Below are 27,832 nucleotides of genomic sequence, written 5' to 3' on the forward strand. Positions count from 1 at the left end.
CCCCTGAGGTGTAGGTCTCCTCTCTCTCTCCGAATTTCTCTGGCTCCTTAGTTACGCATCATGATCTTACCATCCCTAAGAGAGCCACACCGCAGGGGTGTCCCCAGACTGCTGATGTTGCTCTTTGTGGTAAAGGGTGGAGATTTTTTTTAAGTTCTCAGCCAACAAAGACTTTTTGATAGAAAACTGAGATGATCATCGAGCTCTACGCTGGTACCATCGGGACCATTTGTAAACTCAAGTATGTGAAAACCACAGTTGTCTAATGGGTCATTTGAAAAGACCCCTCTTTTTGAGACAAACGAGGGAGGTGGGTTGCCACTTAGGTTCGAGAAGGTCTCAGAGTGTTCCCGACCACAGGTATTGGGGTGCGTCGCTGTAACTGCTGTGCTGTGCGTGGCTCTCTTTGTAGTGCTTCTGTTCCCGGTAGCTCCGCAGGGCCAGCACCACGCTGGCACTGTACATCACCACCAAGAGACAGGCGAAGGTGGCTGCTGCCCCGTCCGTGCCTGCCAGCTGGCAGTTCATCCAGGTGAGACCCTTGCGGGCATAGAGACTCGCTCGAGCTCTGCAAGTATCTGTGGAATTGATCTGCAAGGCCACGTGGAGGTAAATGCCAATGCCGACGCCGTAGCTCAGTGCCGCGAGGAGGCTGAAGGCGGCCTCCAGGAGGAGCCACTTCCCTGACAGTTCGGTGAGACTTTTGGCTCCTTGGAGTAAAACACTCATAGTGAGGACACCCAGCCCCAGAGACACAGCCACGCCCCCATAGATCAGGGGTGCCCGGAGGACTGTGTACTTCTGGTCCAGCTGCCGAACCTGCTCCAGCTCGGTGCCCTCAAATGGTGAGTAGTAGTTGTTCCCAAAGCCGCCACCACTGGTAAAGCTGGCAGTGAATCCAGCAAGGACAAAGTAGGATGCCACGACACACATGAGAACCATCCCGTTCAGTATCACCTCCACTATCTGTACCACACCTAGGAGGAGAGAGATTTGGGATTTAACACTGACATCACTCACCTGGGAAAACTCTACGTCCGACTCGAGAAGCACCACCGGTGCCCTGATTTTAAGGATACAGTCCGATTCAACATTAACATCCTTGGTGCTTGTTTTTTAAATTTATGTATGTATGTATTTTTAACTAGGCTCCATGCCCCATGTGGGGCTCGAACTCATGACGCTGAGATCAAGAGTCACGTGTTCTACCAACTGAGGCAGACAGGCACCCCAGTTTTTGTTTTTTTTAATATATGTTCAAAAAACACAATGCCACTCTGGAAAAAATTTTGTCAGTTTCTTAAAAAAATGAAACATACACTTACCATGTGACCCTGCGACTGGACTCCTGGAGCATTTATCCTAAAGAAACGAAAACTAAAAGTCTACACAAAACCATGTACATGAAAGCTCACAGTAGCTCTATCTGCCATAGCCTCATATCAGAAACCCAGATGTCCTGCAGGTGAGGGGCTAGCTGTCAGGTACATCCATACCACGGAAAACTCGACTCAGTGGTCAAAGGGAAGGAGCTGCGGAGACACGCAACCGTGTGGATGGCTCTCAAGAGAATTTTTGATGAGCAGGAAAAAGCCAGTCTCAAGGGTTATACACTCTATGATTCCATTTATGTAACAGTCTCAAAATGACACAATTATGGAGAGCAAGCACAGACCCATGGTTGTCGGCAGATGGGGGGATTTGGGGGAGCCCTAGCGACGCCTGAGGATGGAACAGTTCTGCAGTTGATCGTGGTGGTGGTGACATCAATGTACACACGACCGAACTGCATGGAAGCGTGCACACACCCAGACAAGACCGCAGTAAAGCTGGTGGAATCCACAGCTCCGCGTCGTTGGTGTCCTGCTGACGGTGCCGCACTCTGGTTACGTAAGATGGAAGCACTGGGGAAAACGGGTAGAGGACGTGCAAGATCTCTGTCCTGGTTTTGTTAACATTTCGTGAATCTATAATTATTTCAAATTTTAAAGTTTTTTTAAAACTAAAAAATGACATAAAATGGAATACACTGAGAAATCACTCCTGTCCCTGTCCGTCCTGTTCTCAGCCCCCACCCACTTTCATTATTTCCTAATATAACTTTCCAGTGTTCCTTTATGCAAATAAAAGCAGGCTCAAATCTGCATTTCACCCCCCCTTCCCTGCTTTTTTTCACCAGGAAGCATACCACACACACTGCTCTGAGTCTCGTTCATTTACTATTCTTGGAGATGTTTTCAGATCCATTCCCATGGTGTCCACAGACTTTGTTACGTGGGTTCCAATGCCACTATGTGAATGGACCAGTCTATTCAGCTAATGGGACACGTAGGCTGTTCACTGGGGGTTTCTTATGAATTTAAGGAACCAACAGGTGAATGGAGACTGAATAATCTTGTCCAAGGTCAGCTTTTATTCATCACTGACAGAGGCCCCGGCCTCTGCTCAGGCATACTTCTAGAAGAATGTCTGCTGTCATACTCCAGGGTTCAGAGATGAGAACTAAGAGAAAATTATATGAACCTAGAGTGGGAATGCCAGGCTCACGTCCCCATACTTCGCTGCCAGTGATTTTGCCCCAGTCACTGACTCGAGGCCTCACACACTTCATCTGACAAAGGAAGGATGTGCCTGCCTGTCTTATCCCACGGGGCCGGGGTGAGGCCCCAATAAATGTAAATGTTTGGAACATCATGAAATGTTAATGCCAGTGGATGGTGATGCTACTCAGTAATGTTTATACAATGGAAGGGGCTTAGTGAGAGATTTAAGAAATGGGACAAATCATGAGAAGTGTGGTTTCCCAGAAATCGGGAAGCCTCGCTAATACACTAAGGAGTACCACAACATTTAAAAATGGGGCAGCGAAATACCAGTCTCTCTAACAAACTGAGGCATGAGCTCCTGGGCTTGCTGATCCTATCTCCTGCTGGGCCTACACGAATTCCTAGGAGGTCCGGGGGACACAGCAGCCAAAGGCTGATAGTTGAGGAGCTACGTTCCTCTAATTTAAATCTGAAAACAGCCATCAGATCAGAACTGCCCACTCACCACCCAGGCGCAGTAAGGGACTGGCCACTTGCTCCCCATAGCAGAGCAAATGAATTGGCCCAAACATCACTCTAATTCAGGGGAAGCAGTTTTGCCGTACATCCAATACCCTTCTCTGTCTTGGTTTTTCTTCTGCAAGCATGTTAACGTCTCACCCTCCCAAAGGGAGATAGGAATACTGTCCTGCTACAAGATGGGGAGAGCTGCACGCTTCCTTCTGGGACAGATTCTGCCAAAACAGTGGAGTCGTGATCCATGTGTGTATGTGCTGGGCTGAAATGAAATAAAGCTAGATCTTGTCACTTACCCCATTGGCTACGACAGTTGAGAGAAATAATGGTCTGTCGCTGGGTCCAGTGCTACTGGGTCTGCTGAAGGAATATGGCCACTGAGTAGCATCACAGTACCAGGCCTGGCTTGGCTATTAATATCAAACAGGCTCATATGTTTCCTTTTTTCCTCTTTAAAAAGATTTTATTTATTTATTAGAGAGAGCAAGTGCACAAGCAGGGGGAGAGGCAGAAGCAGACTCCCCACTGAGCAGGGGCTCAATACCAGGACCCCAGGATCATGACCTGAGCTGAAGGCAGACGCTTTACTGACGGAGCCACCCAGGTGCCCCCAGGCTCACGTATTCCCACCTTTCCTGTTAGTACAGAAAGATTCGTAGCTCTCAGAAGAGAACAAGAGTGACTGCCAGAGCCAGCAGTCTGTCTCAATGGTGAGATGGGACAAGTCTGTGGAAAGAGAGCAGAGCGCTCTGGAGACAGAAGTGGAGCCCGAAACAGACATGAGATTTTTGTTATAAACAGGATCTTTCCAGGTGAGGCTCGTTTTGTGGCCGATCACGTAATACACTGCTTAATTATACATCTACCTTTGCATGTAAATGTGAAAAAAGAGGGAAGCAAATCAGTTTTTTAATTTATCTAAAATAAAACTGAAATGTGCAGTCAAGCTATGCTAAAATGGAAAATAAAATCTCCTTCTCTCCAGAAGCAAATACTCTTCATGCTTTCTTATGTATTTTTTAAGAAACTGATGATAGATAAGAAATTATTTCATTTTGTAAACCCAAATGGAACTCACCTTTTAAATGTGACAAGTTCCCTGTATTTAAGCTTAGGAATACTGTTATAAATGTGTTGTAAAGAGAAGCATCACCTCCAAATTAAAATTTTTCTTTGGACTTTTATTGGATTCATGTAAAGCAAAGAACATATTCACTTGTACCAAGAATATATTGTAATGTTCCAGAAGTTGTAATTTAACATGCAGTAAGAACCCATGAAGTTGTCTGGCCAAAAGTAGTATTCTTCCATTGGGAAAGATTTTACATTCTTTTATTCTGGATGGATCCTGAATTCCAGATGTTGGCTTTAATTCTTCATACAATGGTACATTTACAAGAGGTACAAAACACTTATTGAGTTTTCAAGGCCACTTTGTAAGGGGCTTGTTAGAATAGCTTCTTTGCAACCCAGTGAATGAATATGATTGCTCTTTGCTCGGCCCACGCCTACCTCCGACCCACAGGCAGAGTCTCCCGGCCCACAGGCAGAGTCTCCCGGCGTCCCTACACCCTGCATCCACAGCATTAAGGGAGTGAAGGATCTGAGACCTCAGTGTGGAAAAACTTTGGGGTTCATCTGCTTAAGACAGTTATATTTAGAAAAATTCAAGCCGAAATCTTGTCTCCGGTGTACATGGCTTTCCGGGAACCCTGAAGATAAGGTTCTTCAGATTCACGTGGTTATCTCCCTTGAGCTGATTAATCAAAAGTGCATTTTGCTGCAGCCCGTGCCTTTTCCTCATGGGTCCTGACCTCCAGTTTCGTTTTGTTTCAACACTTTTGGTTCCTTGCTCACCAACAGAGGACTTTAGAACTTAGTACCTCAGAGAACAACGCTCCGTGTAACCCAGAGCTTCCCCCAGGATCACTCCAAGTGCCGGCAAGTCCTGGCCAAGGATTCCACGAAAGACAGTGGTTCAGAGTAACTTCCACTGCTGACATTTGGCAGGACGGCTTAAAAAGCCTAAAAGTCCAACATCTCTGCAGGCTTCTCTTTCAGCTTCCTGACCTTCCGGTAACCCCGGATGGCCAGCACAGCCCCCAGAGCAAAGAGCCCAATGCTCAGGGCAGCAAAGATTGCAGCTCCTATATCTCCCCCGTGGAAACTGCAGCTGAAGCCACTGTACCCTTTGCTCTGGTACAGTGCCTCCCTCTCTCTGCACACCGGAGACGCGTAGGCAGCCGAGAGGTGGTGGAAATAGAAGTACAGAGCGGGGATGTAGGCCCCTGCGATGAGCACGTCCAACAAGCCTTCAATCAGCAGCCACAGGGGGCAGTGCCACGGTACCCGCAGGACGCCCAGGATGATGAGGAGGCAGCAGAAGGCCATGAGGGCTCCGCCGTAGGCCATCGCCGCAGTGACTGTGGGCAGCTTCAGCTGGTAGAACTGGACGTCCAGCTGCTGCGCTTTCTCCCCGTCAGCACCCTCAAAACCACTGTAAGCGCCTCCGAACTGGTAGTAGTAAATGCCCCCCAGGCTGGTGATGCCCGTGTAGCCCCCTGTGGAACTGTAAGACACAGAGCTGCAGGCCAGGATCAACAAGTTCAGGAACACCTCCAGCATCTGGCAGCAGGCTGCAAAAGAAGGGTGTGTTACCATTCTGGGAGGTGCTATTTCGTACTTGGAGACTTCCGCCTCGGTGCTCCTCTTCCCTGTGGTAGCGCACACCACTGCTGGCTCCGCATTCTGCCCTGGGAGTCCCGAGCTGCCCCAGCTGTGTGAGGGGCATGAGATGGGAGCAGGACACTGTGGGCTCTGGAAATGCTGTTGGAGGTATTCGGAGCCAAAAAGAATAACTCTCAAGACAGCCTGCCCCTGCTGGGGTGCAGGAAGATGGTGGGAGAAATCAGGCCAGCTCCCAACCAGAAAGAGGCATCCTAACGGAAGGCAAGAACATTCTCTGCCCCAGCCCTTCCCTGCCGAAGAGACTAAGAGTAATCTCCTCTTTAGATATGTTTTGTGGCTTGCTTCAGTTTGAAAGAGGAAACTTCTCCAAGTTTGAAGGAAATAACATAGAGCTTAAAAAACACAATGAAGTCGGAAAAAGAGCATGGAAGTTTTACATCAAAATGTTAACTGTGGCTCACATATATTGGAAAAAGGAAAGATTAAATTAATTAAACCCACAAGGCTTACTGAATTAAAGGAACATAATTGGCTTCATTGTTCTTAGATTTCAACTCAGTAAGTCTGTTTTACAATTTAACTTTGTTTTCTTTAGTTTTCCTAAAGAGCAAATCTGGGCTGTGATATTTTCGCAGGGCTAGGTTCTCTAGGGGACCCTTGGCTTCTTTGTCTTGGACAAGGAAAGAGCTCCAGCTTTTCCACCAAATCTGGCTGCTTTCCTTAACATCAACTTCATCGAGATAGGAAACAGAATGACCTGTGTCAAGCGTACCCCTTGTTGAGTTTTGACAAACATATATGCCATGCCATCGGAGTCAAGATACAGAACATCTCCATCTGCCCAGAAAGTTCCCCAAGAGACCGTTTGTGGTTGATCCCTCACCCTCCTCCTCAATCACTGATCTGCTTTCTGCCATTAGGAATTAGGTTGGCCTTTCTAGAATTTCATGTAAATGGAATCACATAGTTATGTACTCTTTTGTGTGTGGCTTCTTTTTCTCAGGATTCTGTAAAGCTGGGTGTTTCTAAGCTAGAAATTGTATATGCTGGCATTGTTCTGGTAGGTCTTCTGACTCGGAGTAGACGGTCAGCAGCTCCCTGGTGTTGAGAGAACCAGATTTTGTGCTTGGGTCCAGATTTTGAGCTGTGTTACATCTACACCCCTCCAATGGGAATGATATACCCACAAGTATTGCCTTTACGCTCTTCAGTTTTCCCCCAAAACACAGAGAGCATTATTGTTTTCTTTAATCAGGAAAGTAGTATATACTGATGGTAAAAAAAATAAAATTTGGACAAAAACATCATGTAATAATTACCTAAAATCCAACTATTTAAAAATATAACCACTGTGACCATTATTTTTTCTTCTGGACTTTTGTCACATATGCATAATTTTTGCTGTTATTTGCTTTAAGGTGAAGAACAGGGTCCTACTCTACCTACTATTATATAACCTATTTTTTCACTTAAGAATATAGTATGAACATTTTTTTCTATCTCAGCAAATATAAATATACTTCATATTTTTAGAGGATCTACAGAATACCACAAGAAATTTAAACGATTTCCAGGGTAAAGGACATTTAGGGTTTTCCCAATGTCTTACTGTATGGGGACAACTATATATATATATATATGTGTGTGTGTGTATGAATTTCTTAATATGTATATGTGTATATATATATTTCTTAATACAGTGTGGGAAGGGTAGAGCACCTACAACCCCTTGTTCCTGTTGTAGCTTTAATAGAACCAAGAAAGAACAATCAGGGCTGGGGAGATAATTCAGGCTACAAGATGAATGCAAACATCATGATGTGAGCATTGCCAGTCGAAGGGGAGAAAAAAGAACAAAGGCAAAAAATAAACTGTTCCAAACAAATCAGGGAGCCAAGGAGGGGAGCAGGAAATGCACCTTCTTCCCAGGGAACCTGCAACTCCTCACCCGTCCCTCCAAATAATAAATGAGCACAACCTGTACACATGCAGGATCCCCCGGTGATCTGATATGCACATGGGGACAACTGTCCTTGCTTTTTATCTGATCTTTAGCTTCAGCCCCTCAAGACTTTAGTATCTGAGGGGACTTGCACGGAAGTAAATGTGGGACCCATTCCTTCCCGTCAGTGTCCTGACTGTTCCACTGAACTTCCAAAGCATGACTCACCGCCAAACTTTGGGGTCTCCTGAGGAAGTCAGAGAGGGCCACAGCTGCCTCCCACTTCCATCAGTTTGCTGGAAGAGGACATGATTTCACCGATAAGGAAAAAAAGTCACAAAAGATCTACTCTTAAGATAGGGCTGAAAATCCTTGCGTGACCTTTATCCAGGCCTGCATTTCCTGCTGGCGACAAGTTCCTGGTGTTCAATGGCTGTTTCTCTCAACACAACACCATGTTGTGTACTGATGTGGGTCTTGGCACATCCAGAGTTCTTTATAAGCCCTCCAAGGTTAGCTTCTGACTGGTAAACCAGCCTTTCACTATCTTGACTCAGAAACGATCTCTAGGTCCAAAGCCAAATAGCCAGAAGCAGTCAAAGCTAAATCAAGGTGTGTTTCGGTCAGGCCCTCTCTTCTTGGTAAAATAATCAGAGAGGAAAACATACTTCTGAGAAACCTGTTAACCCAGCTTCTGGCTTATTCCTATTATTTTTATCATCAAGAAAAAAAAAAAAAAGAAAGGTCAAGTAAGTAAACCATTTCAGGTCTTAGAATTAGGCTCTGAGTTTCCATTCCAGCTCTTTCACATAACAACTGTGTGGCTTTGGGTATCTTACTGTACCTCTCTGAGCTTTAGGAATTATCGAGTGAATTAGAAGCAATGAGGTTGTGCCAATAAATGTAAATGAGAGTGCAGATTCCTGTACCTGGATTGCCTAGAGCTCTTTAACAGAAGATCCAGAGAATCCCATAATCATGTGCATTACTGGAATCATCCTATGATACATTTTCAGGTACAAGTTCCTTGATTTCTCTCCCTTAGGCTGAGAAGTTTTCCCCCTTAGTCATATGCAGCCTAGAAAAATCTCTCACCAAATCACGTGAGCCACAAGGGCTCACCCTGGCAAACCAGATTTTCTTCATTGCTGGCAAGGCCAGGACTAATGCTTGGATGGGAACTCTGGGCACCATGTTTGGAGCTGACACATGATATTATTTATGTGTTCCGCAAACCATGCACGTTCTAATAACTGTTTTTTTTGTTTGTTTGTTCTCAGCGAAACAGGGTAGAATAGAAATTACCCACGTAGTTGGTATCTAATAAGGTAAGTACCGTTTTACAACGTGTGTGTATGTGTATGAACTTCGGTCTTCATGTAAGATAGGTTTCTTACTATGGATCTCAGTCAACAAATTTTAAAAGACATCCTGTGGTATGAACTGCTACCAGGCTGCCCCCTCCAGGTGGCTTTCTATCTCCAACTCAGCCCTCCCACAGTCGGCCACTCATAGCTGGTTCTCCCTGCAGTCCCACCTGGAAGCTGAAGGCCGCAAGCATCGCTGCTTGCCTCGCCAGATATTTGAAGACAAGCACCGGAAATCGAGCTGTACCTTTCAGATGTGCCTACATTTTGCGGGGGGGAGGGGGATGAGAACCTCATGCAGTTTTAGAAATGAAAATGCTAGGAACCCAAAAGGAAAGTCTCTTTGAATTTTTGCTTCATTAGCTCAGACCCGTTCCAGAACCATCAGTAAACATAAATGGTCAAATGCTTCCCAAAAGGCTCACCTCTCCCAGTGCACAAGTATTTGCATTTATGGCATTCCAGGAGTCCTTCAGCTTCTGACTGGTAATATTCCACTTCCTCCAGTCCAGACCCGGGGTTTGAGGGCAGGTATCTCCCTGAAGTGGGTTCACTATAACCGAAAACAGACATGGCCATTAAGGGCTTCAAACTCAGTAGCTTGTTCAGTATAAGAAACCTGAACATCTCATGCTGGTGTTAAAGAGACGTGCAGAACAGAAACAAATTTTGCTGCAGCATTTCATATTCCAGAGAATTCTCTGGTTTGGTGGCCCTACAGGGTATCCAAATACTTGGCCCAACACTGCTAAGCCACCATGCCACATACCCTATAAATCTGAGCACTGATTGGATGCTGGTTTGCCCGCCTGTGGGAACTATCCAACCATGTAGCCAGGAGTCAACTTTGTGAGCCTAACTTTTCAGTGCAGCATGGACAAGGCTTCTTTAAAGCTAGTTTACGTTCACAAGACTCTGATGCCCAGGCTGGCATTCTCTTCCTTCTCTTGTCACTTTGGAAAGGGCTGAATCCATAATAATTCTCTAGGCATGAGAGTAATAGAGACAACTTTGGACGTTTTCCTATCTCTCCCTCTTCCTCTGATAGTTCTGGCACTTTCCTTCCCTCCCCCCCTTTATCCAGCATATCCTGAGCTTTGTCCGGGATGCAGCGGTGGGGGCTGCATTCTACCTGCTGGGCACCAGGGATCCTTCTGCTATTCTCGTTACAGAGCTCCTGGGTTTGAAATCCTTAAACTCTTGTGGCCTTGGATAAAGTCCAAACTCAGCACAGCACAGGAGGCCCTTGCTCATCTCTTTTCACTCACAACCTCACACTCAGGGACCCAGTCATAGTGACCCACTCCTCTCCCCCTGCCCCCCCCCAAAAGATGACCTGCACTCCCATGCTCTAGGTCACTGTGGAAGCTATTTATTTGCTTTGAACCCCTTTCATTTCCTCTCCCAGTCTTCCCATTCTTGCTCCTTTTCTTTTTTTCTTTTTTTAGATTTTATTTATTTGAGAGAGAGCACTAGTTGAGGAGTGGCAGAGGGAGAGGGAGAAGCAGGGTCCCTGATGAGCAGGAAGCCTTCAGGCAGGGCTCTATCCCAGGACCCTGGGATCATGACCTGAGCAGAGGCAGACGCTTAACCTTAACCGCCTGAGCCACCCAGGTGCCCTCATTCTTGCTCCTTTTCCAGAACTCAGCTTTGAGGTCACTGTCCTTCAGGAAATCTTCCAGATCTCAAAGAGGGGATCTGTTCTCCAAATCTGCTTCCCCTTCAGTGGCATGTCAGTCTCCTACCAGACTGTGGACACTGTCAGTAGATCTCACCCATTAAGTAATGGAGCACTTGTCCCTCCATCCTGCCCATTAAATAAAAGCTTATTGTGTGGAGGAAATGTGGAAATAAATTGTCCTTTGGTTTCAAACCACCAACTGGCTATGAGCCAAAAAAGGAAAAGTATTCCCTTTGCTCACCTTGGGGAAGGGGAGGGGGGACCAGGACACTGGTTTATAAGGAAACCTAAAATGTAGCTCTGGAGCTGCTAAGGCAATGTGGCCTTGGTTAGGGATGAACAATAGCTCATGCCTGTGAATGTGTCTGGGCACCACCTTTGTCATGGTTTAGCTAGTTGGTTTTAGATAATGTAACATAAGTTCAGGATAACAGCTTTTCCGCTGTGTGGACACAACAGGGAGGGAGACTGAGCTTAAGCCTCTAAATCCTACAGCAGAGAGGAGCCTGACTCTCCTTTAGAGAAGAGGGCAGGGGCTCCTGGGTGGCTCAGTCAGTTAAGTGGCTGCCCTCAGCTTCGTTCATGATCGCCAGGTCCTGGGAACGAGCCCCACGATGGGCTCCCCGCCCAGCGGGGAGCCTGCTTCTCCCCTCTTCCTCTGCCCCTCCCCCTGATTGTGGGCGCGCTCGCGCTCTCTCTCTCAAATAAATAAATAAACAAACAAACAAATAAAATATTTTAAAAAAAGAGAGAGAGAAGAGGGTAGGTTTCAAAAAGCTGAAGGCAGTCATCACTCCAGTACCTGTGTCCTTGTTGGCCTGGCACATACACCGGGCATTCAGTAATATTTGTGGAGCTGGATGGAATGTTAGATGGAAAAAAGGCAGGGACAGCACACTTTGTTCATTCAGGGAGGTTTGAATGAGGCTGTCCTGAAAGACTTCACTGACAACGGTGGGCAATCTCTGCCCTTTGGTGGGGAGTTTTAGGCAGATCTGGTTCTTTGGTTAAAAGTGTAGCTTCTCCCAGATGTCTGTTTTGAAATGCATATACTCCTAGGACAGGTTACAGATTAAACTATTAACCCGTCATTGGGCTAACCTGAGGCCCTGACGGGACTTTGGAAGGCTGGTTTTGGAACACAGGACAAGGGTCTGAAGCCCCATAGGGCCGTTCTGTGGCCACGTCGGGGTGGGGTGGGAGGAGGTCAGGGAGGAGCCTCAGGTTAACCCCACCCACCTAAACTCCTTCCCAGGCCTTCCCTTTCCTGCCGTTCTCTCTTCCTCCTTACCTGGTCCCCCGCCCCGCCACTGTAACAGAGGTGGTTTCTGCTTTGTTACTCGGGTTCGGATCAAGAAGTGGGGGCACCGTAAGGTTTTCCTTCCCTCCCGGATCACCTCTAAGAACGCAAAAGTGGGTGGGGGGGGAATGGCACTTTCTTCCTTGAAGCCGGCTTCCTAGACCACGGAGCCTGGGAGCGCCGGAGCAGCGCAGGGGGGCCTCAGACCCAGGCTTTCCGGGTGCCCAGGTCTCAGGGCGCCCCGCAACCCCACCTCACCTTGCCTGTCCACGGGGCCCGAAGCGCTCCTTCTTCTGGGGCGGCGGCTGCGGGGTTTCCCAAGGCGCGGGCCAGGGGGGCGGGGCTGCGTCCCAGGTCGGCCTCCGGGGTCCTTCCCGCGTCCGGCTTTGGCCGGACTTCTCCCAAACTCTTTGTTCACCAGCGCGAAGGTCCCCGATCCGGTGTCTGTCCTGGCGAGGGTCTCGGTCCCTCCCCCTGTCCCTGTCCCCGTCCCTCCGCTCGCCCCTGTTTCTCTCCCTGCGCCGGTCCCCGGCTCGCTCCCGCTGTCGCTCTGTGTGGCGGTCTCGGTCCGGGTGGGGGTGCCGGTCTGGGTCCCGCTCTCTCGGCCGGGCCCGGGGCTCGCGAGGCCCCGACGTACCTTCCATGGCCGGTTTCCGTGTCCCAGCCCGGGAGCGACCCGAGGGCAACAATCCACCCCAAGTTTCCAGGGCAGGTGGCCAAGCCCGGAGGCGGGGGCGGGACGCTCACCTGCGCGCGCGCGCACTAGCAGCGCGACGGGCTCGGAGAGCGCTCACCTGAGCGCACGCGCCGGCAGGGGGCGCGGCTGTGCGTGGTCTGCGTGCAGGCGCGCGGGTAGAGTGTGTGGGGCTGGGGGCTGCGGAAGCGGGTGGTTCGCTGCTCTGTACCCGGCGGAGCTGACAGCCGTGCGCCCGCCGCGCCTCATCTTCCCTGGAGCGTCCTCTCAGTGACCCCAGAAGGTGGGTGGCATAGGGAAGCGAGCCCTGGACTTAACCAGCCCCTTGGGTGTGCATTCCCGTCGCGTGCCCGTCCAGTCGCTCACCCATTTTTCCTGGCCCACCAGCACCCAGCCGTCTCCACCTCCGCTGGCCCGTTCTTTCTTCCTCCATCTCCCGCTATCCTTACAACTGTGTTGTTCAGGGGGCCTGAGGCCAGTTCATCTGCAACGGTCCTCGGCTTATAAAAGTTTTTTTTAATGACTAATCACACAGAATAGGCAGCTTTTCCTTTTGCCAAGTAAGGATATTTAAAAACATATAAAACTGCCGTCTGTTAATTAATCCTTTAGAGAAATATACGTGAGCACCTACCCTAGCAGGCCCTGGAGATACAGTGGCGAACTCTCATTGCGTGGCGCTTCCCTTCTAGTGTGTGTGGGGAAAGAGAAATGGCACTAAACGAAGAAAAGAGACAATGTCTAAAATTTAACCAGGAAGGCAGGTTTCTTTTCTTTTTTTTAATAATATTTTTTATTACATTATGTTAGTCCCCATACAGTACATCCCTAGTTTTTGATGTAAAGTTCTATGATTCATTACTTGCGTATAACACCCAGTGCAGCATGCAATGCGTGCCCTCCTTAATACCCATCACCAGCCTATCCCATTCCCCCACCCCCATCCCCTCTGAAGCCCTCAGTTTGTTTCCCAGAGTACATAGTCTCTCATGGGTCATACAAGGAAGGCAGGTTTCTTTCTGCAGATCTGAGAAGAGACCTTTGAGTTGAGTCCTGGAAGACAGCTTTGGGGATAGCTGAGAGAATGTTTCCGAAAGAGAAGCTAGGTAATGCAGAAAGCTGAAACAAAAAGTTTCAGGGGAATGAGTGGGGATGGGATGAGGCTGAGAGGTGGAGCAGGCAGGTGGTGTAGGGTCTCCACAGTGAAGAGTTGTTTTCATTCTGAAAGTAGTGGGAAACCACTGAAGGGTTTTGAGCAAGAGAGCGAGTTGCTCTGATTTACGGTTTTATTATTTATTTATTTGGGGGGGCAGGGGAGGTGCAGAGGGAGAGGGAGAGAATCTTAAGCAGGCTTCACACCCAGCATGAAGCCCGGAAGGGCTTGATCTCATGATCCTGAGATCATGACCTGAGCCAAAATCAAGAGTCGACAGTTAACTGACTGAGCCACCCAGGCACCCCTGATTTATGGTTTGAAAAAACCACTCTGGCTTTTGTGTAGAGGGTGAATGACAAGGAGCCAAGGGTAGAGGCAAGAGATAAATTAGGAAGTTGCCAAAGCAACCCGAATAAGGGGAGATAGTGGCTCAGTTGTTGGTGATAAGTGGGTGGATCCGGGTTGTGGTTGGAGGAAGAACTTAATGGATGGATTGGGTGTGGGGGAGTGAGGGTGGTGGAGGCAACCACTTACTGAAGTGGGAAGACTGGAGGAAACGGGGTGTGGGGAAAAGTGGAGAGTTTCATTTTGGACATGCTAAATTTGAGGTGGCTATGATTCATCCAAGTGTAGACATCCAGTTGCAAAGGGATAGATGAATGAGTCGGGGCGGGGCACGATGTCGCTCTGTGGGAATAAAGGTGCTGCTCACCTAAGGAGGAAAGAAGTTAGAATGCCGAGGAAGACCTTGGGCAGAGCCCCAGAGAAAGCTAACCTTTAGAGCTAACTCTGAAAGGATTAAGAAGTGGTGAGTGAGGTAGGAGGAAACCCAGGAGGGTGATGACACCAGGTCTGCCTGCAAGACGTCATCCTGCAGAAGCACTGTGGGCCAAATCCTAGGGCTTCCCACAAATATTTATGTGAGCAGTACCCTGTTCTGAGCCTGGGACAGTTGTGACCATCCAGGAGGCCTGGCGAACAAGTAGACACAGGATGGCTAGTGAGGTGCCAAAGTGCTGCCTCTCACAGGCCTTCCCTCTGGGCCCCTGCAACCCTCTTTTTGAATAGACCAACGCCCTTACCACCTCACCTTTTTGTTTCCCTTGATTTTGTTTTGTTTTGTATCTTTACCATGATCCGCTACTTATTGGTTTGCTGTTGGGGGGAGGGGGGACAAACGACTCTTTTTTTTTTTTTTTAATTTAAGATTTTATTTTTTTTTAATTTAAGATTTTATTTATTTATTTGACAGAGAGAGAGTGTGTGCACACAAGCAGAGGGAGAGGGAGAAGCAGGCTCCCCACTGAGCAGGGAGCCCGACACAGGTCTTGATCCCAGGACCCTGGGATCATGACCTGAGCAGAGGGCAGACACTTAACTGACTGAGCCAACCAGGCGCCCCATTGTTTTCTCTCTTTTAACAGTGCTTCACCCTTTGCTTTCTCTTCTCCCTTCACAGACCCCTTCACTCTGAACACCAAGTCCACGGAAGGCAGGGTCTCTGAGAGTCATCTGTAAATGCTTCCCATTCTGCACTCAGTCAGGATTTGCTGAACGGAAAGATGGACAGATACGTATTGCTTTTTTAGTCTCTTTAGGATGCTTTTTGGAACAAGGGGGACCTGGATATATTTTTGTGGGAGGCTGTGGAGGAAAGTCTTTCCAAAGTCCAGGTAATGCCTTAACTTCTCCACAAACGGTTTATGGCAGATTGGCTTTTCTAAAAAAGGTCACAACAATATTTCCAGTCCTACATACTCTTCTAGAACCTTGCCACTGCCCCATCAAGATGGAGAGTCTCTGTCCCTATGCTGGAAGCCTGGGCAGGCCTTTGGGATTGCCTGGACAAAAAGATTCAGGGCTGGCTACATAATTTTTTAAATTATGGGGCCCAGTACAAAATAAAAATGTGGGGTCCTTTGTGTAAATATTAGGAATTCAAGATGGTGACAGCAGAGTGTTAAACCAAGTATAGGGCTGTTCTAAGCGTGGGGTCCTGGGTGACTGCACAGGTCATATCCGGTGAAGCTAGCCCTGAATAGAATGTGGTTACAAAATGGCTTCTAGGGCCTGTCATAAAAGGCCATGAAGCTTCCCGCTGGCTCTCTGAGAATGCTCCCTCTTGGACCCCAGTTACAGTAATGTGAGGAATCCCAGGCTACATGAAAAAGCCACGTGTGGGTGTTCTGGCTGTTAGCCCCAGTTGAGGTCCCAGCTAACAGCCCATGGCAGCTGCCAGAGGTTGGTGAATGAACGCTCAGTGATTCCAACCCTAGCCTTTGAATCACCTCCAGCCTTTGGATTTCCTGCTCAGTTCCTACTCTTGTGAAGGAGAGACAAGCCATCTCCACTGGGCCTTTCCAAATTCCTGACCCACAGAATCCATGAGCATAGTAAATGGTTGTCTTATGCCTCTAAATTGGCAGGGGTGGGAGTGGGAGGTGGAGATTGGATTTGTTACTCAGCAAAAGATAACTATTGTACCTTCCATGACTCTAGCTCATCTCGGCCCCTCTTTTTTCTGAGTAGGGAAATTTTTTGAATTGCAAAATTTATTGCAGTTTTGGTTCAAAACATGCAATTTATCTGTTGGTCCCAATATTTGTAAAATTTACATTTATTTATATTGTCTCTCTCTCTAGCCTGTCAACTCCCTGGTTGATGTTTTTGCCATCATGCATAGCACATAGAAGGAGCTCGATAACTAACCGTTGGATAAATAACATTCGTTTTTATAGACGAATCTGTGTTCTGAGAAGGATGACAGGGATCTTATATCTTCCATCACATCTTGCATAAGGTACAAGATGGCATAAGATGCATTAAAAATAAAAGTTTTCAAATATGTTTAATTTTTGATAAATCAATCAACTACACAAGTAAGGGAGGAGTAAATAAGGTAAGCTGAGTTAGAGCCCAGTGAAAATTTGATGGATTTATCTAATTTTAGTGTAGTGTATGTTGTTGGCATTTTTGTAGAAAAGATTAGGAACCAATGCTCTGACCTCTCTGTTGCCTTGGTTAGAAGTGTAAAATCTGGTTATTCCACCTTCTTCCAGGAACCCTTGAACAGACATTACACATATGGTAGAAGGTTACAAGGCAGGAGCCCTTTTCTGAGGAAACCCCCGAATGTTCAACCAAAGCAAGGAACACCAGTAGCAGATGCCATTGGTGTGTTAAGGAGAAATTTTCCGAAAAGGTAAGCTCACCATTCTCTTTTAGCTATAAAACGGACACGTGCTAAACATTTTATTGAACTCAGTAATCACTGAGGGAATCAGGCAGATGGTTATAGCTGGTTCAAAAGAAAATCTGAAGAACATACCCAGGACATGTCAGGAATAATGACATGAGTATACAAAGGAGACAAAACTGATTGCTTGCAACGAGGGAGAGGAAAATCAGTTGAACCTTTACCAGGCAAGATAGAAATTGCATGTCTATAGGCAAAACTTTTTTTTTTTTTGCATGGCCATCGATTATAATTTAGAGTTGTAAAATAATGTAGTTTTCTGCAGAAGCCCAAATGGAATGGCATTGCTGTCACTTAAACTGGGAAAGTGGGATGCCAAACCATCTTAGAGATTTGTGGGTTTGGGAAAACGTAGCGAGAGGCAAGCCCTGAGGAGAAATAGTGTACGCTGCCTCTTCTGACTTAGCAGGCTCAGTGAAGCCTGTGCATCTGCATTTTCTAATAGTTCTGTGAGGCATCCTGTTTGAGAACTAATCTATTAATATAAATTAGCATTCAATTTTCCATCCCAAAGGAGAGCCTAATGTGAGACTAATCCAAATACTCACCTAATTTTTTTTTCTTAAAAAATAAACATTTCTATTGGTTTTGGGTACATTCTATGGCATTTGGGGGCAGAGTGTTTACTTTCCCAGTTCTGTTCTTAACTCTGAGTGGTTTCATCCAGCCATCCCTGTCAGGGAGACAGTCCTCCAGGTGTGTAGATCAAAGGGCAATACCTGCATATTCCCTGCATGATCTCCTGGCTCCCTCTCTCCCTGAGAACATCCTGTGCTGGTCGCCAGGCTCCAGGCTCAAGCTCAGGTGGTAGAGGGCACTTGTGACCAGGTTAAGTCTGCCGCAAGGGCAGAGCTGGCCAGCAGGGGGCAGCACAGGCTCAGGCTGGGGCATCTGTGCCATCTCCTCTTTTCTCAGCCTGACCGGTTCCCCCCCCCCACCCCTCACCTGGGCCTGGGTGACTGTTTCTCTCATCACTGTGTGAAGCACACAGTTCGGCTCACTTTAATATTCCCTGAACTTTGCATACTATGTAAGTGACTTTAGGAAGTTTCTCGACTTCTCTATGCCCAAATGTCCTTGTTTGCAGAATAGGGATGATTGTATGCATCTCCTAGGATTAAATCAAGTAAATATGTGTAAAACACTTGAAGCAGTGGTTGGCTATATTAATACTACAAAAGTATTAGCTGTTATTACTGTCACTGTTACTGTTTATCAGGCACCGTGGACTCCTAAGGGAGACCTTTTCTTTTTTAAGATTTATTTTTTTATTTGAGAGAGCGAGAGAGAGAGAGAGCACTCTCGAGCAGGGAGAAGGGCAGAGGGAAAGAATTCCAAGCAGACCTGCCCACTGAGCATGGAGCCCTGCCCAGGGCTTGATCTCACGACCCTGAGATCATGACCTGAGCTGAAATCAAGAGTTGGTCCTTTAACCGACAGAGCCACCCAGGTGCCCTGGGACTGTCTTTGAAGGCGCACAGCTCTAAGAGGCAGAGGGAAATACTGTATGCTATTGCAAAGGAAAAGCTGTGCATGGGTGTACATGGGGTATGAAGGGAGGCAGAAGCAACCAAAAAACAGCTTCCCAGAGGAAGGAGTGCTTTTAGGAATAAAAAAGACAAAAGGATTTGGGGCTCGGGGAGGAAAGGCAGGGGACAGCATGCCAAACAAAGTGGGGGCAGCAAATAGAAAGCAGGCAGGTTTGGGGAGCTTCAGATTCCAGTCCTTCCACTTGGACCAGCACTAAGAACAAGGGAGGAAGTAAAGGGAAGAGAGACAGAGATGGGCAGGGAGCAGATCATGACCAGCCTTGAAAGTCAGCCATGTGGACTTGGACTTCCTGCTGCGGGTCTGTGGGCTCCAAGCAAGGACATACACCCTCTGCTGCAGGGTAGGAAAACACATTCGTGCTTAAATGTGTACGTGTTATCTTTTTGGGCATTTCTTTCTCTAGCTGATTTATAATATAAGTAACATGTTAGTACAGTGGTATACAGATATAATTTATAAATATGTTTATACATAAATTTATAAAAATATAAATTAATAGACTTAAAAATAAATAAATTTATAGGTAAATAAATAAATTTACAAATAAATACAGTTGGCCCTTGAATGATGTGGGGGTTCGGAATACCAAGCCCCTGCCCAGTTGAAAATCTGCGTATAACATTTGACTCCCTCAGCACTTAACTACTAACAGCCTACTGTTGACTGGAATCCTTAACAGTAACATAAGGGTCAACTCATGTTTTGTTTGTTATGCATATTGCATCCTGTATTCTTACAGTAAAGTAAGCTAGAGAAAAGAAACTGTTATTAAGGAAGTCATAAGGAAGAGAAAATACATTTACAGTAAGGTACTGTATTTATTGAAAAAATCCACATGTAAGTGGACCTGCACAGTTCAGACCCATGTTCAAGGGTCAGCCGTATTTGTATATTGGGGTGCGTGCTAGGTTTATGACTACAGGTCATGCAGAGCCACCAGAGACGGCTTTTAATCCTGGAAACGATAGAAATAACATTGCAGAATGTTTTGGAAGGAGACCTGGCTCAAGTTGAGGCCTTGGCACTGGGGATGGCAAGGCGTGGACTTGAGGGATAGTAAGGAGGTATTTAGTTCCATTGACCAAGAAGGAGCAGGTGATCTGTAAATGGCCAGGTGGCCAAGAGCATGGGGAATGTTGAATGCTCAATGAAAAACAAACACTCAAAGAACATCAGGTACCCAATGACTATCAGATATTGGTGCTATAAATTTTTTTTTATTACACTTTTTATTACAGAGAAGTAAGTAAATCCAAGATTGGAAACTATCAGTTGTCTGGACTGTAAATGTGACCTTAACTAGATACATGAGAGGATGATGATTCCTTCTTGCTAGGAAGGAGCCAGACCATACCCTTGGGTGAGAAGAGTAGGAGGCAGGACCATTGCAGGGAGGAAGGGGAGACTATTTTTCTAGAAGGAAGAGACTTAAGCCTATCTGTAGGCTCCAGAGAGAGGGGATTCATAAAGGGTTGAAAAATAGAAACAGCTTCTCCAGCAGCCTCCCCAGAGCCTGCTCCTCTGGCAGTATCACTCCATGTCCCCTCACCAAAGAAACCTCTTCTCTTCTCGAAGTGCTCGTTTAAAATGGTTAAAAACTATAACTTCGGGGGGCGCCTGGGTGGCACAGCGGTTGAGCGTCTGCCTTCGGCTCAGGGCGTGATCCCGGCGTTATGGGATCGAGCCCCACATCGGGCTCCTCTGCTATGAGCCTGCTTCTTCCTCTCCCTCTACCCCTGCTTGTGTTCCCTCTCTAGCTGGCTGTCTCTATCTCTGTCGAATAAATAAATAAATCTTTAAAAAAAAAACAAAAACAAAAAACTATAACTTCGGGGCGCCTGGGTGGCTCAGTCGTTAAGCATCTGCCTTCGGCTCAGGGCGTGATCTCAGGGTCCTGGGATCCTGCCCCACATCGGGCTCCTCCCTAGGACCCTGCTTCTTCCTTTCCCACTCCCCCTGCTTGTGTTCTCTCTCGCTGGCTGTCTCTCTCTCTGTCAAATAAATAAATAAAATCTTTAAAAAAAATAACTTTTTTAAGTTTTTATTTATTTAATTTTTTAAAGATTATTTATTTATTTATTTATTTGAGAGAGAGCAAGAGAGATCACCCTTAAGTTTTATTTTTAAGTAATCTCCACACCCCGGGTGGGGCTTGAACCTGTATCCCTGAGATCAAGAGTTGCAGGCTCCATTGATGGAGCCAGCCAGGCGCCCCTAACAAGCATGACTCTTACACAAATTATGAAGTGTGTGTCAAAGATTTATTTAGCCCTTTTTATTTATTTAGCTTTCTTTGTTTATTTGGATTGTTTATTACTAATGACAGAATAGCAATATGAGAAAACTGGTTCAGAGGCCTATGGGAGAGACCAAAGTATTTCCAGCCAATGATAGACAACACACCAAAAGAAGATGGTCACGTCAGCTCCCAAACTGGCTGTCTTGCAGGTCAGATGAGCAATAGCCCCAGTTTGCCCAGGACAGTCCTGGTTTTAGCACTAAAAGTTCTTTGTCCTGGGAAGTCCCTCTGTCCCTGGGCAAATGGGAACAGTTGGTCAACTAACCTACCGGACCATAAGCTATAAACTTTGAAGTTATTCTTTCTCCTAGACAAGAAATCCCTTCAATCTTTCGTTTCCAGAGGGCATTTGCAATTGACCAATCCGAAAGAGCATCCAGGTTTACAGAACCTGAGCGCAGATCAAGAGCCAGTGATAAGTCAAACAAAAGGACACTACCCTTAGAGAATCAGTACTTTTGGAGTGGGCCTGCCCCACAATTCTTCTTAGAACATTGAAGACACACAGTTATCTCTTGCCTCATTTCCAAGTGTTGAATAATTTTTTTTAATACACTACAATATAGAACAAAAAATAGTTTCCATACGTCATCCACAAGCACCCATTTCTCTAGAGGAAAGGAAATTATCAAGGGCAGGCTGAGTCCTCAGAGACTGGGGGATGCAGGTGTAAGCCGTCCACCTGCATAATTAAGAATCACCTGTCCTACAGTAGCCACCATTTCAAAAGGTTGCGAAAGGTTTAGAGCTCCACCCTCCCCGCCCTTTGCCAAAAAAAAAAAAAAAGTTTAGAGCCCAGGCAGGATAGAGTTCAGGCTCCAGGGACTAGGCCCACCCAGATAACCCAGGATAATTTCCCTATTTTAAGATTCTTAATCCTATCTGCAAAGTTGTTTTTGCTACATGAGGCGACATAGTCACAGTTTCCAGGGAGTAGGATGTGGACATCTTGGAGGGGGCACTGTGGGATAGAGATTCGGGAGTGCTTTGGCTGGGTGGTTTGTGAGTTTCCCTTGAGGTTACACCCAAGAGTTTGGTTCGGGCTACAGTTATCTAGGCTTTAATGGTGCCGGGGGTCTGCTCTAAAGGTTATCCACTCACATCATGGAGAGGTTAATGCTGCTGCCGCTGTTGGGAGAGTCCTCAGTTCCTCTTCAGTGGGGCTGTCCATAGGACTGCTTGGGTATCAAGACATGGCAGCTGGCTTTTCCCAGAGCAGGAGATCCAAGAGACCAAAGTGGAAGCTACAATGTTTTTTTTTTTTTTTTAACCTCTGTCTTGGAAGTCACATGCTATTACCTCGTCAGTGGAATCATCAGTCATGCAGATCAGCCCTTATTGCATGTGGAAGGACCATGAGAGGGCGTGACCACCAGAAGACAAGGATCACTAGGGCCATTGTGAAGGCTGACTATCCCCGGTGGTTGTTATCACTAATCTTTTTTTTTAAAAGATTTTATTTATTTATTTGAGAGAGAGAGGGAGCACAAGTAGGGGGAGTGGCAGGCAGAGGGAGAAACAGGTTCCCCACCGAACAGGGAGCCCGATGCAGGGCTTGATCCCAGGACTCTGGGATCACAACCTGAGCCGAGGGCAGATGCTCAACTGACCAAGCCACCCAGGTGCCCCATCACTAATATTTTGATGTATGGTATCCTTAAGAATTTTCTCAGATTGCAGAAACATTTTCAAAGCATTCTTTGTTTTTAGGAAAAGTCTGTAAATGCTTGTGTATGTATTAATTGTAAAAGTAATGTAACATCTTAAAAAACAACCTCTCTCATAATTACAAACTACTTTCATTTTTGCATATTCTATTAAAACTTTGTTATATATATATATATTTACATATTTTAATACTGTTGTAAACATAACACATACCATTTCACAGTATGATGAGGAGATTAAGTGTTTGGTCTGTGGAGCCAAATTGCCTGGGTTCAAAGCCTGATTCCACCACTTACTAGCTATGTGACCCTGAGAAAATAACGTCGCTAAGCCTCAGTTTCCTTATTTGCAGCATGAGGGTACTAATACCTCATAAAGGTGTTGTAAGGATTGAATGAGTTTATAACACAGCCTGAGACATAGAAAATGCCAAGTGAGAGTTGCTGTTTTTACCATTTTCTTAGCATTATGTCCTAAAACACTGTTAGATCTTTCCAGGAAGGAATAAAAAAGATATATGGAAGTCCTAACCTCTGGTACCTCAGACTGTGACCTTATTTGGAGATGGAGTCTTTACAGAGGTAATCAAGTTAAATGATGTCATTAGAGTGGGCCCCTAATCCAATATGACTGGTGTCCTTATAAAAAAAGCGACATTTGAAGACAGAGATAGACATGTATAGAGGGAAGACAGCATGAAGAGACAGGGAGAGGACAGCCATTGGCAAGCCCAGGAGAGAGCCTGTAGCAGACTCTTCCCTCACAGCCCTTAGAAGGAGCCAATCCTACTAACACCATGATCTTGGACTTCTAGCTTCCAGAAATGTGAGACAATACATTTCTGTTGTTTAAACAACCCAGTTTGGGGCACTTTGTTATAGCATCACTAGCAAACTAATACAGACACTTTTCTATGATGGGATATATACCTTTACAGATATATACCTTACAGTGATTTACTAGTTATTATACTGTGTATTCATTAAATGACTGATGTCGGGGTGCCTGGGTGGCACAGCGTTTAAGCGTCTGCCTTCGGCTCAGGGCGTGATCCCGGCATTATGGGATCGAGCCCCACATCAGGCTTCTCTGCTGGGAGCCTGCCTCTTCCTCTCCCACCCCCCCTGCTTGTGTTCCCTCTCTCGCTGGCTGTCTCTATCTCTGTCAAATAAATAAATAAAATCTTTAAAAAAATAAATAAATAAATAAATAAATGACTGATGTTATCTCAGTTTATTTAGCTGTTCCCCAATCATGGCACTTAGGATGTTTTCAGTGTTACAATATTATAGCTAGTGCAGAAATAATTTACTTTTTTAGAATAAATTCTCGGGAGTGGGATTTCTGGGGTCAGGGAATATGGATATTTTTGTATCTTGATGTGTCTTACCACTTTGTTTTCTCGAAGGGCCACTCTCGTGGTCCATGACTGAAACATGGCCCTAGCAAACCAAAGTCCTGGGTAATTATCTGTCTCTGTTCTGGGCCGCTATAGGGCTTCGTGCACTTGGTAGTGTCCTGTGCCCTCTGAGCATCCTTGTTCCCATTATAGTGTTCAGTGAAAAAGTCTGTGGGGAGCTAGCAAACACTAGCAGTTCTCAGAATCTTAGGACATCAGTAATACATGTGCAATGACCAAAAACAGGTGCCTTCAATCTTTTCATCTCACTAAATTCCAGCATGTTGCCTTCAGAGGTGACTCAGAGAGAACCCACTGGCCTGCCCAGGAACGGCACCTGCCTTAGCTGATAAGTGTGGGCCCTTTGGCTTTCTGCACACTGACGTCAGCAGAGTGCCCTGTCCTGTTCTTAGCGCCACCTTGACCAGTAGCACCCAGGTGTGGGTGATTCCCAGCTCGGGTTTCACAATGTCCCTGGGAGGGCAGTTGAGTACAAGAGGCAGCCTGGGACCAGGGAGGGTGGAGCTCTGACTTCAAGAGCCAGTTTCCAGTAAAATCTGGACACAGACAAAGGGTGTTGCTCATCACCTTTTGACTTCTCCGTTCAGCATCATTTCCTTCTTTGGGGGCACATGTTACCCCCCTCCCCTTATATCACCTTCCCCCAAAAATCTGCTCACAGTAAACTTTTACACAGAGGAACGAGTGATCTGTGCCTAATAATATCATTCACCCCTCCCCAAAGTGGAAGCCCCACAGGAGTGTTGTTTTTTCACTGCTGTGACCGTGCCTGGCATATAGTAAGTGCTCAATAAACATTTGTTGACTAGAGGAATAAACTTCATTTTTTGAAGTCAATATTATTGGAGCACCCGGGTGGCTCAGTCGATTAAGCATCTGCCTTCGGCTCAGGTCATGATTCTGGGGTCCTGGGATTGAGCCCCACGTTGGGCTTCCTGCTCAGTGGGGAACCTGCTTCTCCCTCTGCCTCTGCTGCTCTGCCTGCTTGGGCTCTCTCTCTCTCTGTCAAATAAAGAAATAAAATCTTTAAAAATAAATAAAGTCAATATGATTATTTTGGATTATTAGCATCACTTGCTATACTAGATATGTTTGGAATAGAGAAAAATGCAGAGAAGAAATTAAAATCACCCATAAAAAAAAATCACCACAAATTATAACCCCTTATTCCAAATAGCATTAATGTTTTATTTTTTTTTCCAGTAACTTTGACATCCAAATGTATATACTTGCTATTGTGAAAGCGCTTTAAAATAGTGTAAGGTGGTATTAAAAAATAATAATTGATAATCTCCCAAAAATGGTCCTTTGGGTGGTCCTAAGTATTCTCTCCTCCATCCATTTCTATGCCCAGTGGCCATCTGCTTTTGTTTATATCCTTGACAAAGGGGATAGAATTATCTTAGGGTATGATAAAAGCTGCAAGACCTAATTAATTTTTAAAAGTAAGTCCATGTTTGGCAGTTCCTTTGGGCTGGGGCTGGGGGAGAGGGAAGCTGCAGGGAGGTGGAGAGTAACGGGCAGTGTCACAAAATCAAATAAACAACTGTAACATGTTGGGTGTTGCAACTCCAAAAAGGCTGGAAATTGTCACCACCTGAAGGCAATGGTCCTGTGACACCATGTGTGTTGAGGGCAACTCTTCTTGCAAACCAGTCCCAGGGACCCTGCCCCTTGTGTACTGGGCCTCTTCATTCCTCTCAAAAGGTCTCTCTTTTGAGGTGATGGCTTGTTTCAAATCCAACGTCTAATTTGAAACTATGTTTTAAGTCTTCCCACGGCAATGCTATTTTGAGAACAACAGGACCAGAAGAGAAGCTTTGGTATCATCTATAAGATCTCCCTTATTTGCCCAGTTTGCTCAAGGTCAACAGATTGTCGACAGCCTAAGACTGGAACCCAAATTCTGTTCTATCTTTCCATTTTGTCACACCGGCACTCCTATCTGCTCCTTGTTCTGGGTTGAATTATGTTCCCTCAAATTTTATATGTTGAAGTCCTAACTCCCCAGTACCACAGAATGTGACTTTATTTGGAAATAGAGTCGTTGCAGCTGTAATTAGTTGCTGAAGTCAATTGGGCCTCTGATCCAATATGACTCACATTCTTATTAAAAGGGAAATTTTGGACATGGGCAGGTGCACAGGGAGAGTCACATGTTAAGATGAAGGCAGAAAGCAAGAGGATGCACTGTAAGTCAAGGGGTGCCGAAGATTGCCAGTAAACCACCCTGAGCTGGGGAGACACATGAAACAGATTCTCCTGCCTCACCCTCAGAGGGAACCAACCCTGTGGATACCTTGATTTCAGACTTCTGGCCTCTGGAACTCTGAGACAATACATTTCTGTTGTTTAAGCTACCCAGTTTTGGGTACTTTGTACCACGGCCCTAGTAAACTAGTTCGCTCCCCCTAGTATGACCTCGAGAAGTCACAGAATCTGGGGAAATTAATGCTCTCCATAGGGCTTAGAGTCTCTTTGGTGATTCTGGCTTCCTTTTTCCTCACTTCCATACGTGGTAGTACTCAGGCAGAGGTAAAGTTTTCCAAGCGTATGTCAATAGTTAGGATTATTAAAGTCACGAATATGCAGGTTAAGGTAAAATACGAAAATATGTGATAAATTTGATGCATAGAGTATGCCATCAGATTATATCTCTGCAAATTATACCTGTATATTCAAGGGACCTTATGCAAATTGTATTTATTGTTTGTATGCATATGGATATATACACACAGATTGTATTTATGCTTATGTACAAAGAAGAAGATTAGGAATATAATAGACATCTATAAACTACTTCATCCAACCAATGTGCAGGGTTCATGTTCCTCTCATGCTCACATGGAACATTCACCAAGAGAGATCGATCTAAAACCGTTTATCTAAATTTCTACTCTAGAATAAACTAGAAATGGAACAGCAAATCTAAAGTAAGCAGAAGAAAAGAAATAATAAAAATTAGAGCAGAAATCAATGAAATAGGGGCGCCTGGGTGGCTCAGTTGGTTAAGCATCTGCCATTGGCTCAGGTCATGGTCCTGGAGCCCCAGGATCGAACCCCACGTTGTGCTCCCTACTCAGTGGGAAGCCTCCTTCTCTCTCTGTCTCTCTTCCTCTGCCCTCTCCCTGCTCACGCTCACTCTCTTTCACTTACTCTCTCTCAAATAAATAAATAAATATTTTTTAAAAAGAATTCAATGAAATATAAAACAAGAGAGCAATAGAGAAAATCCACAAAACTGAAAGCTGGTTCTTTGAAAAGATTGATCTAACTCTAGCCAAGATAATTAAGAAAAAAGATGACACAAATTACTACTATCAGGAATTCAAGACGGGATATCATTGCAGATTCCATGGATGTTAAAAAGGTAATAAAGGACTACTATGAGCAAATCTCTGTTCACAAATTTGATAACCTAGGTGAAATGGACCAATTCCTTGAAAGACACAATCTGCCAACACTCACACAATAAGAGATAGATGATCTTAATGGGCCTATATCTCCTAAAGACGTTGACTCAACAGTATATAACCTTCCGAAACAGAAAGTTCCAAGCCCAGATTGGTTCACTGGTGAATTCTACCAAATATTTAAGGAAGTAAAGTACATCAGTTCTCTACAATCTCTCTCAGAACATAGAGCCAGAGGGCCTACTTGCTAACCCATTCTGTGAGTCCAGCATTACTTTAATACCAAAACCTGCCAAACCACAGACCAATATTTCTCATGAACCCAGATGTAGAAA

At 45.7% G+C, this 27,832-nt stretch overlaps 2 protein-coding genes across 5 annotated transcripts in view; one reads left to right on the forward strand and one right to left on the reverse strand.

Moving 5' to 3' along the window:
* Positions 1-339: 339 nt before the first annotated feature.
* Positions 340-13,100, reverse strand: MARVELD3 (MARVEL domain containing 3). Of its 2 annotated transcripts, none has more exons than XM_002920949.3 (3): positions 12,299-13,100; positions 9,485-9,612; positions 340-977 (listed from the first exon to the last, which is right to left on the reverse strand). In XM_002920949.3, exons 1-3 carry the CDS (start codon positions 12,682-12,684, stop codon positions 340-342), a joined length of 1,152 nt encoding a protein of 383 aa, XP_002920995.1. In that variant the 5' UTR covers positions 12,685-13,100. The 2 variants fall into 2 exon arrangements, with proteins under 2 accessions (XP_002920995.1, XP_002920996.1); XM_002920950.4 differs by lacking the exon at positions 340-977 and adding an exon at positions 5,088-5,698.
* Positions 13,101-16,538: 3,438 nt separating this feature from the next.
* TAT (tyrosine aminotransferase) overlaps positions 16,539-27,832 on the forward strand; it is a 41,959-nt gene continuing 30,665 nt past the window's right edge. Inside the window, exons 1-2 of one of the 3 annotated variants that reach the window (XM_019801514.2) lie at positions 16,539-16,690; positions 16,950-17,092. The gene's annotated coding sequence lies outside the window, so the exon portion shown is untranslated. The remainder of the gene's footprint in view (positions 16,691-16,949; positions 17,093-27,832) is intronic. The other 2 variants (XM_019801515.2, XM_002920948.4) reach the window with 2 other exon arrangements.

The sequence above is a fragment of the Ailuropoda melanoleuca genome, chromosome 12 (assembly GCF_002007445.2).
Source record: "Ailuropoda melanoleuca isolate Jingjing chromosome 12, ASM200744v2, whole genome shotgun sequence".
Lineage (NCBI taxonomy): Eukaryota > Metazoa > Chordata > Mammalia > Carnivora > Ursidae > Ailuropoda > Ailuropoda melanoleuca.